Here is a 17,434-nt window from a genome sequence, read left to right as displayed (position 1 = left end):
TAATAATAAAAAAATAAAAAAATCAACTTCTTGAAATGGATCTTCTGTCTGATCTTCTGTCTCCAAAACATGCATTGCATAACTATGCTTCCCTTTGGCAGCAGCCAGTATGCTCATTAGCCGGTAACACTTCATGAATGAAAAGGACGCTGATACAAATTGATCCATCCCATCCCGTTCACAGGGTTTCTGTAGACTGAAATGTGTTAAAATGTCTTAAATCATAATATCTAAACTCTCTTATCTAAACGCTATTATAATGCTTCTATTGGATACCGTTAAATATCGTTTAAGTATTGAATTCAGTTTTAGGGCTCTCTAAAATATAGCAGTTTCTTGGTTCTGTGTTTTTTTCCGTTGACCAATCAGCACAGTTGCGCAGGTAACAGTTGTTTTCACTTCCACCTTTATTTCATGTTCAATTTGCGAAAATGAGTCTTCTCTTACAGTCTCGCCGCTATTAAATCTCATTAGACTTAAGTTTAACTTGAGTTGTTATTTCCCCTCATATCCTGTACAGTAGGCTCTCCCCATGTAGGCTACCGTTTACATTTGTTAGCTGATCGCAGTGTCAAGTCAGACCGAATGAAAACGACTTCCCGTTAACAAAACCCTTATTGACTAAATTGCTCAAACTAGATTTTTCCCCTGTTACAAAACGTCAATGTGCAAATGAAGAATATATTTAAGAAGAAATCTGTAGAAAATGGGACTACACTTGTTTTTTTCCCCAAATAGCCTACATGAAACATACCCCAATAGGATTATGGAAGAGGCCTATAAAAATTCACAAAGACTCCAACACAAAACGTAGCAGACAGCCTGTAAGAGTGTCCATACTATTCTAATGTCATGGTGACAACAAACAAATATATCCAGGAAAGACACTGGAGACATGTTTAAGGGTTGCCAGTAATCACTCAACCTGGTTGACGCATGACAATGCGTTGACAATGTTACTAGGTGGTCTCTAGGTGATTACTAGCATCACCAAGCAACCATATACTACCCAAGCAACCACTTGTAATCACCTAGTGAGCAACTAGAAACACCCCAACAATCACTAGTTTAACTTATCACCTATACCTTACCATACCATACCTTACCATAGTTATCAACTAGCGACCACCTAGTAATACCCTAGCAACCACAAGTAATCACCTATCGACCATCTAGTAACATCTTAGCAGTCACTAGTAGTCATCTTACAACAATGTAGTAACACTTAGCAACAACTAGTAATTGCTTAACAACCACAAGAAATCACCTAGCAAACTAGTCCACCTAGTCAAGAAGTCTGTTGCTAGAAGCATGTTCACATTTTCTTGAGAAAATGTAGCCTAGCTAATCTAGTATTTATTTTTTATTAAAAATGGTTTACGCTTTTATTTTGAAGGTAGAGTCCTTCAACTTCCGATCTACGTCTGACTATTTGTCGATAGCTTGACGCAGCTACAGTTTCTCTCTCTTCAACTGTCAGGAACTTGAACAGCAGTTTCGCTCCCTGCAAACAGCACAGAGACATCCAGCGCTGCAGTCATCGCATACCCGGTAAGTTGGAGGAAGGAGCTCGTTGTTTCTTTCTGTACAGATTATTTAAACCTTATGTTGGTTGTCTCCTGTAGATAAAACAATATCAAGACTGAGTAGCTATTTTATTTATTTGAGCATGCGGTCTGTGCCATTATGTGGTGTAATAACCTTCTTTGCCTCTAGACTCCGACTTGGGCTTATATCTTTGTATTAGTCCAGGTTTAAAAAGTGACTGACAAGAATATTAACATTATTTTTGACAAGACAGATCAGAGAAAATCAGTTCCGCTTTATAGACAAGCATAACCAGAATGACACTATAATGCCTGCTTTTCCAGTGTTTCTTTCTTTCTGTGTGTGTCAGTGTGAACATAGAGTAGCCTATGTCAGACAACTCTTTCTCTCTCACACACACATGCATACACACACACACACACACACACACACACACACACACACACACACACAAGTGGTGTTTTGTGATTGCTTAAAGGACATGGCCTGTGTAGCTGAGACACAATGAGACCTCTCTTAAACTTCACTTACAAAGCATCTGATTTCCTGAAAGGAAACAGCCTTCAAGTTGTCTGGGGCGTTGGCTGTCTGTCTGTCTGTGTGTGTGTGTGTGTGTGTGTGTGTGTGTGTGTCTGAGCTACAGTTACATGCTGACTTCTGAAAGCCTATCCTACTCCTGAAATCTGTTTCCAGTTAGGAGTTTTTTCACTCCAGGATGGAACCGCTGAGGCTGAGGCTAAAAAATGCATCACCAAGATCAATTAAAATTCCTGTACAGCTATTTTTCATTCTCCTTGTGTGTGTCTGTGTGTGTGTGTGTGTGTGTGTGTGTATGTGTGTCTTTGTGAGTGACTTATGGTTTCAGTGTTGCTTCCCCCAGCTATCATTATTCTGAAAGGAGTCATGAAGTAAACCAAGGACCCATATGTGTAGCTGACCTCTTTCTCTCTTACACACACATACACACACACATACACACAAGCTTGGAGTGTAACAGATCACATATAGCAGGACTGTAACTGTAACTGTAATCCTTGATTTATTGGAAGGAAAAACCTGATCAGATTATTGATGCGTTAATCTCACTAAGAAACAAGGAGACATTTTTACTGTAAGATTATGGAAGCAAACATCATATCAGACATTTTGAAATAATGCTTCATCATAGAGCATGATAGCAACACTATTAAAGTGACAGTAAATTGGAATAAATTGTTAGTTTAACCTCTAAAAAAAAAGTAATCTAAAAGTAAGCAGACAGCATTTCTGACTTTTAATAATCATGTGGAATTACTTAGAGTATTACATGTCTAAGCAGGTAATGAGTAATTTGTAACAGCACACACACACACACACACACACACACACACACACACACACACACACACACACACACACAGAACAAGTAAACCAAGAGCCATATGTGTGACTGTGACTGACCTTTCGCTACCAGACACACACCAGCAGGCCGGAGGGAGTTTTTGTTTTAGTCCGCCCTGCTGCCTGCCTGCCTGCCTGCATGCGAAAGAAATTACCATGAGCTCAGCCTAATAAAATACATCATAGGCTCATAAAATTTTATGCAGTTTGTCTGACTTCACGTCATGGTAACTGCGTTATGTTTTGCCTCTTGTGATTTTAATAGGCTAGAATGTAAATGCAATGCAGACGTTTATTTATTTTTAAATTGATCCCCAGTGGGAAACTCAAGTGCTCAAGTCCAGTAGTTTTAGTGCTCTGACAGGACGAGGGAGAAGTCGACCTTCACTGACAAACATGGCAGTGTATCATCATTTACCTGCAGCCATAAAATCTACTCCATTGTGTTTGGAGTCCGCCGACTGGCTGTGAAATAGACAGTGAGACAGATAGACAGTGTAAACTAGTGGTTGTTTCTGGACGTACTTTTTGTGTAATGTGAGAGGAAGGAAGGAAGAGATAGATAGATAGATAGATAGATAGATAGATAGAAATCATCCTGGATCCAGTTTTATAATCACACATAAAAGTGCAACCATTGGATTACAGCATTTAGGGCTGCTGTAATGACGCTAATAGATGTGAATATTACATTGATTTTGAGTTACCGTAATGATGGGAATAGGTGTGAATCTTTCAATTTAACATTATCCTCTGAAGAGTAACTAAACCCCAAACCCAAATCTGTGTAAAGCCTGACATCTAATGGTAAAAAGCATGCAATTGCCATCTGCTATTGGCTGATCTTTGGTGCCAGGTGGTGTCACCACCTGTTGTATTCTATCGACACACACACACACACACACACACACACACACACACACACACACACACACACACACACACACACACACAAAAACAATACACAGAAATGTATTGTTGGAGTTATAGTTGTGGAGTTGACAGTTGGTCATCCATTTCTGCTCTTTGCCTCCATGCTCTGTCTCTTATGGTTTTTAGTTTTGTCAGCTGTTCTGATCTGAAAGTCAGAAGGGGTGGAGAGAGAGAAAGAGAGAGAGAGAGAGAGAGAGAGAGAGAGAGAGAGAGAGAGAGAGAGAGAGAGAGAGAGAGAGAGAGAGAGAGAAGGGGATGGGACTAGGGGAGAGTGCGAGAGAAAAGAGGGTGAGTGGGGAAACAGAAGGGAGAGTGTAACTCATATGAAGAGAGAGAGAGAGAGACAGGACAGGACAGAGAAGGCGAGGTAAATTAAATGGTAAGTACAGCTCACTAACAAGCTGTGTGTGCGTTGCTCCGGTGGTTGTGAGAGCATCTGGTAAAGCGATCATGTCTGTCGATCCATACAGATGCCGTTCAGATCCTATTGTGCTGCAACACGCCGCGCTGCTTTGGCCCTGACTCTGCGAGGCATAAATCTGTGTTGTATCTGCAGCAGGGCTCTCGTCTGGAATGTGGCTCGCTTATGCCAAATAAAACAATTATCTGACTTTGAACGCCAGTGTGGAGCGCAAATGTTTGGTTGAACTCGCTGCTCAGTCTTGAAATACTGCTGTATATTTACTTTTGAGATAGTGTGGATCAGTGTTATGGGTGGGAATCGCCACAGCACTCCCACTGCCATGTTGTTATGACACTTGGGCCACGACTGTGATCCTTCATTTTTAAGTATTAAGAGTTTCTACTGCATTATGTTGTGATGGGACACTTTGGGTTTCTTTCACTTCACTGCAGTACAAATCTTAAAGGAAAAATCCAACTTCAGATACACTTTCACATATCAGTCTGTGATGTTCAATGCATTCCAGGAGTTATTCTGTGATGAAGTGTTGTTATTTACTTTTTTGGTGTAACCACTTTCACTCAACCTGCCTCATCTACTTCTGCTACTTCAGTTGAAGTAGTCGTGATTTCCTACATTTCCCAGAATGCCCTTTGACAACCCCCAGAGAACAGGAATGGACTTGTTGCGTTCAATCAAAGGTTGGAGTATGGACATATAAGTATAGATAGCCAACTACTTTCTAACCAACTAGTTCCAACTAGTGCCTCTTACTCAAAACACAACATGTCTTGTTGCTGTATTGCATTCTGGTCTATTGAGGCTTCTGTCAGTGGAGAAATTGGTCTCTCTGCTTCTTCTATACAGTGGGTTTCTACCTGTATGATTGTTGAACGTCGGTGCAAAATGGCGGCTCTAGAAAGAAGCCCTCGCTCTTTGATTCTGGGGGACTGACGCCAAAACCTGACAATTACTGTTGATGTTTTAGATTGCTGGAAATTGTTCTTGTCCTGTATGTTGCCTAGTTTCGTCATTAAAGCCTTTTTCGTAACCCCTGTTCTCTGAGCCGGTCTTGCGTTTGGGTCCAGCCCCCCTCCTCACTTTTGTGACAGTTCTACTATTAATCTCCATTGTAGCTCCGCTGGAAATATCTCAAAATGATTTCACATCATCTGTTATCCACAGGAATAAGTAAAAAATACACCACCAAAAACAAAATGGACTCAGAAATGCAAAGTACATCGACAAGGGTGGACTTCTCCTTTAAGTGTTATCTCTTCAGGCAATAAGATGTCAAAAATAAATAATGTAAAATCCATATTACACCTACTAATCTTCAGACATCTCTCAGACTTTGAAGCATTTCTTCCACATCCATCATCTAACAGAACAACATGATGCGGTTCTCCATGTATAGACTTGAGATTTGAACAAAAACACTGCGACTTGGCAAGTTGGCATCAGTGTTTGAATATCATATTGTGGGGGAAAGTATCGCAATATTATATTCCACGCCAAATCTAGTGAGGCTGCCATGCTACCAAGTCCAGGACTGAAGGAATTTGCAAAGACAAGCCTGCATGGAAATGGCGTTGGCATGAATCACACCTGCAACACACTGAGTGGAACATGAGCTCAGTCAGTGTTTAACGCTCATGTGAATCCACGGACATTGATGCAATATTTATGTTGACAAATTTAGCAGTGGCCAGTACGATCAACGCAGGTTGTGCTTTTACTGACCCGAGGTTGTGTTTATGTTGCGTCTGCGTTGTGGAGTGTGTGTGTGTGTGTGTGTGTGTGTGTGTGTGTGTGTGTGGCTGGACTGTGCCAACTTCACCGTTCTGATGGAGACTTCCTGTTTCTCAGCTTTCCACTACATTCTTCAGCGATAAGCTCATGCCAACACACACACACACACACAGAGACATACGCAGATGGTGGGCGCGCACACACACACACACACACACACACACACACACACACACACACACTGTTTCCTCAGCTGGAAGAGTGTGCTGTAGACGCTCCACATTCTCCATCACATTAATTTCGCTCTCTTCTCTTTTACTTAGATTGCCTCACCAAGTTTGTCTGTCCTGCTTCCCTGTTTCTCTGCTTTCTTTCTCTCTCTGTCTCTCTCTCTCTCTCTCTCCCTCTCTCTCTCTCTCTCCATGTGTTTTAAATGTGTGTGAGTTTTTCTTCTCATCCACATAACATGATGTCACCTCTCCATGTTCTATTTTTATACTGTCGATCTCCCACCGCTGTGTGGCTGCTTTGGGTTTGGGGTTTGGATGAGGAGCAGCACCCAGCTCTAATTGTAATTGTCAGGTGCATAAAACTCAAACTGAGGTGGGAAAGGGAGAAGGATTGAGAGAGAGAGGTGGAGAGAGAGAGAGAGAGAGAGAGAGAGAGAGAGAGAGAGGGAGGGAGAGAGAGAGAAAGAGAGAGAGAGAGAGAGGGAGAGGGAGGGAGAGAGAGATGAAGGGAAGGAAGGATAGTTTTGAATTCTTCTGAATCCAGTGGCTGCAACCAGCATGAGTCTGTACACATACACAAGCACAAACAGCTGCCTGCATGCACACGCACACACGCACACGCACACACACACACCCACACACACACACACACACACACACACACACATACACACACACACATGCACAGTTGTCCTTGGCTGCTGCGCTGCCTTCCAGCCTGGCTCCAGATTCGGCTGTGTGACCCAGCTTAGAAAACAGGACTTCATTTCCCATACAGACCCTCACTTACTGTTTCCATGGTGATTAAACAAGGTTTTGTTTTGTATTGTCATTTGGATGAAATATGATTTATAAATGTGGGGGTATGATACAATGAGGAAATTTATTGCAAAACAACAAAGTGAAACATGTAGCGACACCGTCCTCGCAGCTCTTTGACGTCAGTGAAACCTGCTGCTCTTTCCTCCTAGCTGTATGTTATACTGTGTTGCTTCCTGTCAGCCATTGTTTGGCTCCCTTGGTGATCAGATAACATTTAGACGATGCTGATAGCCACTTAGGGTATGACTGTATTAGGGCCATTGTAGATGAGGGGGGGTTAGTCAGAAATTTGCAGGAAAAAAACACTGAAAATTGTGAGGAAAAATTCAGAATTTCTGAGATTAAAGTCAGAAATTTGCGAGAAAAAAAAATCTTTAATCTTACTTAACTTTAATCTTAGAAATTCAGAGTTTTTTCTCAGAATATTACCCCCCTCCCCCCAGCAGCGGTAAAAAAAAAAAAAAAATCACCTACAATGGCCCCAGTTCTCTTCCGTATACATCTCTAGTTTCTCTCAAGGGTGAAAAAGGTTAATCTATGCTGGGACAGGAGGCAGGGAAAAGGAGGAATTCATTTTCTTAATTACTGTAAGGAGATGAGGCAGATGAACAAGAGATGAGGATGGGTTGAAAACAGGGTTCCAACCTGGGACAGGAGAGATCGCCCCATCTCTGCTGAGCTGAGGATGATGGGTAAATAACAGATGAAGAATGTGTGTTGCCTTTGGCCGGCTGCGCTCGCTGCCTTCCAGTAGAGATAAATGAGTTCACCTCACCCAGTCAACAAACAGAGCAGCTGCTGGGTCATGCATGAATCAATAATGAATTAGCAGGATACTGAGAGGAGAGCATGTACCGTACAGGCACCCACACATAGTTGTCTGTCGTCAGCCATTAAATGTTACCCAAATGTCTAATGATTCAAATGAAATTAAGATGCAGCCAATCAGTAAACATCCAAATATCTCTGTCATACAGGAGCTTCAGGATACTGTTGGAGTTCCAAAACATCCTAATTTTGTCCTAAAGTGGACTGTTTATCTGTCCTTATAACTAGGGTTAGACTGATATATTGGGCCGATATTGGGCCTTTTATGAAATATCGGATATCGGCCAGCCATGTCGTCCACTGCTGATATAATGAAGTTTTCTCCCTGATCACAGCTACATAAAACCTGTCTGTAAAACCTGCAAATTGAAACCTGAAATTTTATTTTCTTTCGTTTTATTCATTCATGCAATTGTTACATTTTGTTTTTAGGAAATTAATTCTTCATTTAAAGGCCTAATGTTTCCCAGAGTTCCCCTTACCATTGAATAGGTGCGGTGGCTCATTGTGCCTTAAAAAGCTTCTAACACACCTAGAAAGAATTCATTAGTCTGGGTTTCAGTGGAGAGTTTTAGTGTTGCATGATGGTCTAAATGCTGTTTTAGAGACTTTTTCACTCTGAGAGGAATGAAATCCTATGGGAAACACTGGATACTTGTAATTTTTTGGCAATAAATTTAAAGACATTGAATAGTGCCACAAAATGACAGCTATCGGCAATGTCAGTCTAAAAATATCGGTATCAGCCTTCAAAAACCCCATATCCGTCGAACCCTATCTATTAACTAATCCTTGACCCACCACAGACTTTTGTTGAGAGGTTAAGGAGCGTTACAAGGAAAGGGAGGATGTGAAACTTTGTGAACGCAGCCCCAGAATCGACTTTAAGCCGATTCAGAGCCAAACCCAGAACACACTGGGTGAACTTCCTTATGGAGCCCCAATGAGGAGGGAAATGGTATAGTTTGTGGCTTTGTGGTTTTCTAGGGAGTGGTCCATGTTAGAACTGGGAGTGTGTGTGCGCGCGCGTGTGTGTGTGTGTGTGTGTGTGTGTGTTTTGTGGTTCTGTCAAAGGGCTGTCAACATTCCAGATCTCACCACATTAGTCATACCAGGCATTCCTTTTTGGGTTCACCTCACTGCACACACACACACACACACACACACACACATGCACACACACACACACACGCACAATTCTGATGCACACAATACAGTAGAAGCATGCATGGACGTAAACAATCTGCACAAACATGCATGCTTTGTCTCTCTGACACACAAGCTCGCTCTCTCTCTCTTTCTCTCTCTCTCATTCACACACACACACACACACACACACACAAGTGCACGATTCTCACAGCAGTTTAGCAGAATTCCCCATGGTCAGTCAGCGTGAACTTCATGTGGGAAATAACTTCGTAAACAGACTTTACCCATCTCCTCCTCTATATTTCAGCCTGTGTGAATAGTTGCTTCTACCCATTTTGTCGTTTCGCTGCGTATTTATTTACCATCTGAAATCCCGACCCTGTAATCACAGATCCATGTCGGAGACTTATGGTGATGAACATGGTGATTTGAGTTCTATCTTTAGGAAGGTTATGTGGCGGCGTATTTTAGGGGGAGTGATTATTTGACTTGCTCGGTGGTGTGAGAAATGGGTTACTTCGGAGAAACGGCTTCTACCCAGTGTTGTAGAACTCCAGTCCCAATTTTGATGATTCGTGACTCGACTCAGACTTGAATATTTAGGACTCGGACCTGGACTCAGACTTGAATATTGACGACTCGGACTTGGACTCGAACTTGAATATTTAGGACTCAGACTTGAATATTGACAACTCGGACTTGGACTCGGACTTGAATATTCAGGACTCAGACTTGAATATTGACAACTCGGACTTGGACTCAGACTTGAATATTGACGACTCAGACTTGGACTCAGACTGGAATATTGACGACTCAGACTTGAATATTGACGACTCAGACTTGGACTCGGACTTGAATATTGACGACTCGGACTTGGACTCAGACTTGAATATTGACGACTAGGATTTGGACTCGGACTTGAATATTTAGGACTCAGACTTGTGCACTAACGACTTGAACTTAGTACTCGACCACCTTAAACATCGGCATCACATTTTTTCAGCGTAATGTAAATTGTATCCGATCGTCTGGTTGGTGAACAGTCTAGACCTACATGTAGACAATGGCTGTGAACATTTATCTTATAACACACCCACTGATAGGAGGAAGGTAAAACTGTTAACACACTGTTAATATACAACAGCATGATGTTACAATTTCCACATTTGCTTCCTCATGTTTGGTCTGTTTCGAAACACAAATGAAATGGACTGAAATCCACAACTTAGAGTCACTATTCTAACTAATAGACTAGCTTGTAATGTGACAGATGTAAATTTGTATTTGTTCTTATTAATTTGTTTTAGCATGGATTTCAAACTGGTTACTCGGACTCAAGTACTGAAGACTTGAGACTCAACTTGGACTTGACCTTGGTGACTCAGTCTCAGATTAGGACATTGGGACTCAGCTCTGACTCGAGGTTTGGTGACTCGACTACAACACTGCCTCTAGCCAAAGTAACTTACAGCACAGTGAGGGAATTCATTCATATTCATATTTGTCTTCTTTGAGACGCCTCAACTTTTTGAAATAAGACAGATCACTCTGTTATTATCAAAATGTCAACATTTGATTCAGGAAAACTCTTGAAACAAGTTCGTTTGCAACTGAAGCTATCTCACAATTCAATACCAGATTAAAAGACTTGTTAAGCTTTTGCCATGCGATTGCATTCTTGGTCATTTGTCTGCCTCTCAAACCATTTGTCCTTCCCTCCATCAACGTTTATTGTCCAATTTATCAGTCATATCAGCCCTATCAGATAGAGATAAGATGTATGAATGTGGAGGAACATTTGCAGCTGAGACAACTGTAGCTTGTCATGGTCACACACAGAATACATAAGCACACTTAACATGCATGTTGTGCACATATGTAAACACACAGATAGACACAAAGACACACAGAAACTCACAGAAACACAGACATGCACACCTGGTTGCTTTGCTTTTACACAGAACAAACAGTTCACTGCTAATGTTCTTGTGTCAGAGTGGGAAATGAAAGACATCTTATCAGCAAATCACTTCAGTAAATATCACAACCTAGTTTCTCTGAAGCCCTTTTGTGTGTGTGTGTGTGTCTGTGTGTGTACCTTCCTTTTCTGCCTACCCATATACATACATCATATATGACATGTATATGATGTATGTATGGTAAATGACATGCATATATGGTATGTAAAACTCTTTCAGATATGCTTGTGATAAAGGGCTAGCATAAATAAATAAACTTGACTTCCTTTTTTGTAGGTATTAGCACACCTACAGCGCCCCTATGTGGTGATTATAGGTAGTGTTTGCTCTTGTTTCAAGTTGTAGGGTAAAGAAAACAAGGCAGTGACATTCATACACTGCTGTAAAATGACAGAACAGCACACTATATTCAACATTAATGGATTATGGTTCGGTTTCTGTTCTCCAACTTGATTCTTGATCTCATCTCATCATCATCTTTCCCCAATATTAGCTCCAGCAGGCACATACAGCCCCCCTATAAATAAAAACAAACACACAAAGCATCATGAACTGTATCATTATTCACAATGATGCCTGGATTTCTAGATCTCTGTTCGATGACTTCATGGTGAAAAGGTTTTTACTCTTGCTCTCTTCAGGTGTGACGATGGCAGAGAGCTCTCACTGTTTCTACTGTCGGGAGGACCTCGGAGGGAAGAGGTTTGTCCGCAACGAGGGCAAGCCGGTGTGCGTCCGCTGCCACGCCAAGTTCTGCGCCAACACCTGCGCCGAGTGCCACAGACCCATCGGCGTGGAGTCAAAGGTGTGTGTGACTGCTGTGTGTGTGTGTGTGTGTGTGTTTGCATTCAGAGGACGTTTCATATGAGCGTATGCACTCCATGTTGGGTCCATATACAGTGTGAGAGAGTAAAAGCCGTCAATATTCCTTCTTTGCCCCTTTCCTTTCTTGCTCCCTCGCTTCAGTATCTCCTTTCCTGCCACCTCCTTTACATCCTTCCTCCCTCCATCATTGCTTTACTCCTCTCTCTCACTGTTTTCTGTTCATCATACATCCACAGCACCAATTATCAGAGTTGGGGGTCATTCATGCATTGAATTGAGAATGCGTGGTAAATTCCAATTCAGTTCCTGGAGTTGGAGTTGGAATGTGAATGTCACCCAGCTCCATGGAAACAGAATTGGAACTGGAATCACAGAAAACTGAATTCCATTAAATTCCACTTCTAAGAGAGTTTGTCTTGACTTGCTAAACATTATAAATCAAACATGAACCAAATAAAAGACAGATAAAATTTGAATACATTCAGTCATAATGTATGTTTTACGATTACGTTATGCATCAAATACCACCTGAAAGGTACTTTATCATTTTATGATATTCAGTATTGATAATATATAACATAATAGAAAAAACAAAAAACATGGAATTTCACAGAATTTCATTTGATTAATATAAACTTCCTAAAATTCCAACTCTGCTTTCCAGTTGGTTTGTTCAAATTCCAATTCCTCAGTTGAATTGGAATTTATGAGTTAATTGATGAATTGACCCCAACCCCGTCAATGTCGTGCCCCTCTGTCTCTCTTGCTTTCTCTGACTCCATTGCCTCGCTCCCTTCATCGATCTCTCCCCGGTTCCCTCCTCCACCAGGAGCTCGGCCATAAGGGTCGGCACTGGCATGAGGACTGTTTCCGCTGTGCCAAGTGCTACAAGCCGCTGGCCAAGGAGCCGTTCAGCACCAAGGACGACCGCATCATGTGTGGGAAGTGCTGCTCCAGAGAGGACGCCCCGCGCTGCCACGGCTGCTACAAACCCATACTGGCTGGTGAGACTGATGTACCACACTGTTGTACCACTAACCCTGATACTGTACTTTATTACCAGAAGAATACTGCACTAGTACAGTACACTGCACTGTATTGTATTGTCCTGCTTAAAGGAATATTTGGGAGATTAGCCCATTGTTCAATTTACCAGTTAAGTAATAAGGAGATAAACACAAAAATGATCCATGTGTCCCCAGTAAATCATGTGCTCTATGCTAACACTTTAGCATACACTATGTTGAGTGGTAGTAGGCGACTAGCATTATCTCAAAAGTGAGAAAATGAGAACTAGCAGCTCTAAAGCTAAATGTTCTCTAATCTTAATGATATGTGACTAAGTCCGTCAGTCTTGTGTCTGAGCCTGGTAAAATTTACACTGAGCAGCGGATGAATACATGGTTGCTCATCTGAGATAGTGCCAAACCCTGGCTACATCAGCTATGTAAGACATGATGTACAGCAAGCTGTTCACTATTGCAAAATTTTCACGTTAGGGTGTGGATTCACACCAGGGTGTTGAATCATCCTGTCGGGACTTATTTTGAAATAATGACCAGCTCACCGTACATTATCCCACTTAAAGCACGGCTACTTACCAAATACATTTATCATTTGACACAAAATATTGATTTAAAATGATTGTATTACAAGCTAAAGTAATTTACATGGTTCCAACAAAAAATAGTTCAGCAGGACTGCAACAATAGAAACGTTTGTATCGGCAAACGCCCTTGCTGGTTGTGTTCACTCTTGCGAACATCCCAACTGGCAAATACAAAATAATTTCTCATGAACAACTGACTGTATGAACAATGATTTTTAAATAGAAAATATTTATATATATAAACTGTATAACTGTGTAACGTACAATAAAGTTCATTGGACCAAAACTTGTTAAATACAAAATTGTTAAAAAAAATTGTATTTGTATTATATACAACATTTTATATACAAAACAATTTTGTATTCAACACCCCACAAGTAATTAAAACTAGTAAAGTGAAGACTGTTTTAATTTGGAAATCATGTTTGACTGTACTCAATGTAATTTTATAACAAATTCTATATAGAGAGTTAACATTTTGCATTTGACTGCAATCACCAGAGGACAACACGACTCTCTCTCTCTAATATCGACCCTTCTCTCGTTGTCTGCAGGCACAGAGAGCGTGGAGTACAAAGGAAACTCGTGGCACGATGAATGTTTCATCTGCTGCCAGTGTAAACGGCCAATAGGATCGCAGAGTTTCCTCTCCAAAGGAACGGATGTTTACTGCAGCCCCTGCCACGACAAGAAGTTTGCCAAGCACTGTGTCAGCTGCAAGCAGGTAACAGACCGACCCGCTGTCCTTCACACACGACCTGAACTAAATAGATGAATACAAACAAACTCTATTTCATCTTGAAAGGGGTTTGATAGCTTTTTGAGACTGTGCATGTATTTTACAGGCTGTATTGAGTCAAATATTTGAGCAGAATTTGTCCAGGTACGCTTCAGTTTTAATTATGACAGTTTTAATTTTGAGAGACTAGACTAGTAAGGTAAAGGTAGGGTAAACCAAGACAAAAGTCTAGAGGGAAAAATTATGAACTAACATCTAAAATGTTCCTTTTAAATTGAATTGTTATACCCTTTTGTTGCCTTGTAAGGCACTTTGTGACAATGTTTAAGTTTTAAAAATAAATTAGATTTTATTTGACAGTCATAGTGACATATCAAATATAATATTACCGCCAATAACACGTAGCTCTCTTCTCCTTTTCTCTCCTCTTCTGTTCCTCTTCTTCCCTTCCCTCACACCTCCTCCACTCTTTCTCCAGCCGATAACCTCAGGTGGAGTGAACTACCAGGAGCAGCCGTGGCACAGCCACTGTTTTGTGTGCAGCTCGTGTTCGAAGCCTCTGGCAGGGACCAGTTTCACCAACCACCAGGACCAGGTCTTCTGCGTCGACTGCTACAAGAGCTCCGTGGCCAAGAAGTGCGGCGGCTGCAACAACCCCATCACAGGTCAGTTCAGGTTCAAGACCATGGTTTTGTTGTCCCTAATAGGAAATCTACAGCAAGGCATACAGCACAATACATACTCAGGGTGCATACAAGGCACATTAAAATGAACAATGAACCAATGGAAAATACAGATGAAAGGACAGAGACTATACTGACTGGGAGATAGGCAGGCACATACTGTGGATATCAAAAGTCTGCACACCCTTTTAAAAAATTTTTCCAAGTTCATTTGGAATTAGTAATCAAGGTAAAAAAAAAAGGCTTCGTATTTCTGACAACGTATAGACCTTTTTCAAAAACATGGTTGATGTACTTCTGCAGGGTATAGATTGGTTCTCACCGCTGCCAGCAATGTTAAAAAGCGAACTTTCTGCCGCAGGTGTTGTCATTCACATATCTTAAAAAAAACCTCTACATTAATTGTGCCATTCAAAGCAGCTAAGGGAGTTCAAAAATATAATGTACGTCTATGAAGGGCATCAATCACCACGCATTTCACTGGTTCAAGTATCAAAAAGATTAATCTGCACATCTCCTATATTTATACATTTTAGAGTTGAAACAGTAGCTGAACGTATGTGGAAGGAGTTTAACATTTTGGAGATACTACTACTAATACCACTATTATTACAATTACTACCAGTATTACTACTACTACTAGTACAAAGAAGAAGAACAAGAAGAACAAGAAGCAGAAGAAGAAGAAGAAGAAGAAAAGGGAAATAGTGGGAATAGCACGACTGCTGCTAGCCCACTAATAACAGAAAACCTTTTCCATATGCAGCGTTTCCATCAGTACTTAAACATCATCATAACCGATATCACCAATAAGCTTTTTACTTCCTGAATTCAAAAGAGCAGACAGGACAGACACAGGACAGCGACAGGGACATATATCAATCTGTATCTAACTCTCCTCTCCTCTCCTGCAGGTTTTGGTAAAGGAGTGAATGTGGTGAAATACGAGGGAAGCTCCTGGCATGAATACTGCTTCAACTGTAAGAGATGCTCCCTCAGTCTGGCCAACAAGCGCTTCGTAGCCAACGGGGGAGACATCCTCTGTCCTGACTGTGCCAACAAGCAGTGAAGGGACACGGCACCCGACCGGAGGAGTGCCGTTTCAACATGTGGCGTCAGACATCACACCGTGTCTTATATAGTCATCCTGCTTTTTTACTTAAAGTCCAAAGTTTCAGTTTCAATATTGACGGGCGGTAATATGTTTGTTATCAAATTGAGTTGAGTTGAAAGAGTTTATACATAACTGAACTGAAGTTTGAAATATTCCTGAGTGTTACATGTTTAAAGGAATACACCAAGTTTTTAGGAGGTTGGTCAGTTTATCCATTAAGCGAGAACATAGACTCCAAAACCTCCGGTGCTCCATGCTAACACTTTAGCATACACTGTGTTGAGTGATAGTAGGCGCCTAGCATTATGTCAAAAGGGAGAAAACGAGAACTTGTAGCCACTCTAAAGCAGCTCTCTATCATCTTAATTGATATGCGGCTAAGTCTGGCAGTTTTTTGTTGGAGGTTGGTAATAGTAACATGAAATATGATACAGCAGTATCATACTATTTTGAACAACCAGGAACTACTTTCTCTGTTTCCATAGGAAGTGAAGGTGGTGAGCGATGGGAGACTGTGTACAGCTTAAAAAAATCGCTGAGCTGCGGATGAATACGTGGCTGCTCACCTGAAATAATTCCAAAAATAAACCTGGCTACCATCAGCTATATTGAATTAATGATGTTTAATTTTTAAAATATAGGAATCTACAGACCATATTATAAAAAACCCCAATACATTTTTATTATTATTAAAAGGTCAGTCTTAAGGTCAAAGGTCAAAGATAATGTTACCTACTATCACTCAACATAGTGCATGCCGAAGAGTTAACATGGCGCACTGGAGCTAAAGTTCAATTTCATTAAGGTTTTAGAAATAAATGCTTGTTGCAGTTTTGTTGACGCATTTAAAATAAGTATATGAATTTGGATTTTTTTTGTTTTTCAACTCAACTCTCTTATGTAATATAGAGCTGCTTTGTCTTGGTAGAAAAATAATTTCTTGTGTTATTGGCTTTGGTGTCAATGTCAACTTGTGAAATTTTGTATTATTTTTAAAAGGTGATATTATTTTCTTATGACCACAAAAAAAAATCCTAATTATAAATTGAAAAAACAGAAAAAAAGCAAAGTTCTATGTATATTTGTAATTGTCAAGGGATTATTATGCTTACCATAGGTTTATAAGTAACACTAATCTTTCATGCACTTTTCTAAGCAATTTTACTTCTGTCAGTCGAAGAAAATATCGAATTGGAATACATGAAGCAAACTGCATGCATGTTTTTACTGATCTGCTGAACTGAAATAAAGATTTTTACAAAGCTGAGCACAACCTTTGTTTTCTTGATTTAGTACACATGTTGGATGCATGACAAATTAGGACAAAATAGGAGAAATTATTTTCAGAGCATTCAAAATGTTCAAGGAATTTCAAACTCCAGTTCTTTCCAGCGTGTGCTCTTCCCTATCTGAACAGGAAGCTTTTACTGGAGTGTCAGT

At 40.7% G+C, this 17,434-nt stretch overlaps 1 protein-coding gene across 2 annotated transcripts; it reads left to right on the top strand.

The window, feature by feature from the left end:
• Positions 1 to 1,485: 1,485 nt before the first annotated feature.
• Positions 1,486 to 17,228, top strand: LOC139666664 (four and a half LIM domains protein 1-like). Of its 2 annotated transcripts, none has more exons than XM_071545956.1 (6): positions 1,486 to 1,551; positions 11,666 to 11,829; positions 12,679 to 12,853; positions 14,013 to 14,182; positions 14,676 to 14,862; positions 15,795 to 17,228. In XM_071545956.1, exons 2-6 carry the CDS (start codon positions 11,674 to 11,676, stop codon positions 15,947 to 15,949), a joined length of 843 nt encoding a protein of 280 aa, XP_071402057.1. In that variant the 5' UTR covers positions 1,486 to 1,551; positions 11,666 to 11,673; the 3' UTR covers positions 15,950 to 17,228. The 2 variants fall into 2 exon arrangements, with proteins under 2 accessions (XP_071402057.1, XP_071402058.1); XM_071545957.1 differs by lacking the exon at positions 1,486 to 1,551 and adding an exon at positions 4,126 to 4,240.
• Positions 17,229 to 17,434: the final 206 nt, after the last annotated feature.

This window comes from Centroberyx affinis, unplaced genomic scaffold (assembly GCF_046629955.1).
Source record: "Centroberyx affinis isolate AG114_WGS23_722 - 3 ecotype Tasmania unplaced genomic scaffold, CSIRO-AGI_Caff_v1 ptg005081l_1, whole genome shotgun sequence".
NCBI classification, from domain to species: Eukaryota; Metazoa; Chordata; class Actinopteri; order Beryciformes; family Berycidae; genus Centroberyx; species Centroberyx affinis.
The sequence above is the reverse complement of the archived record's forward strand: the minus strand, read 5'-3'. Positions and strand labels throughout refer to the sequence as shown.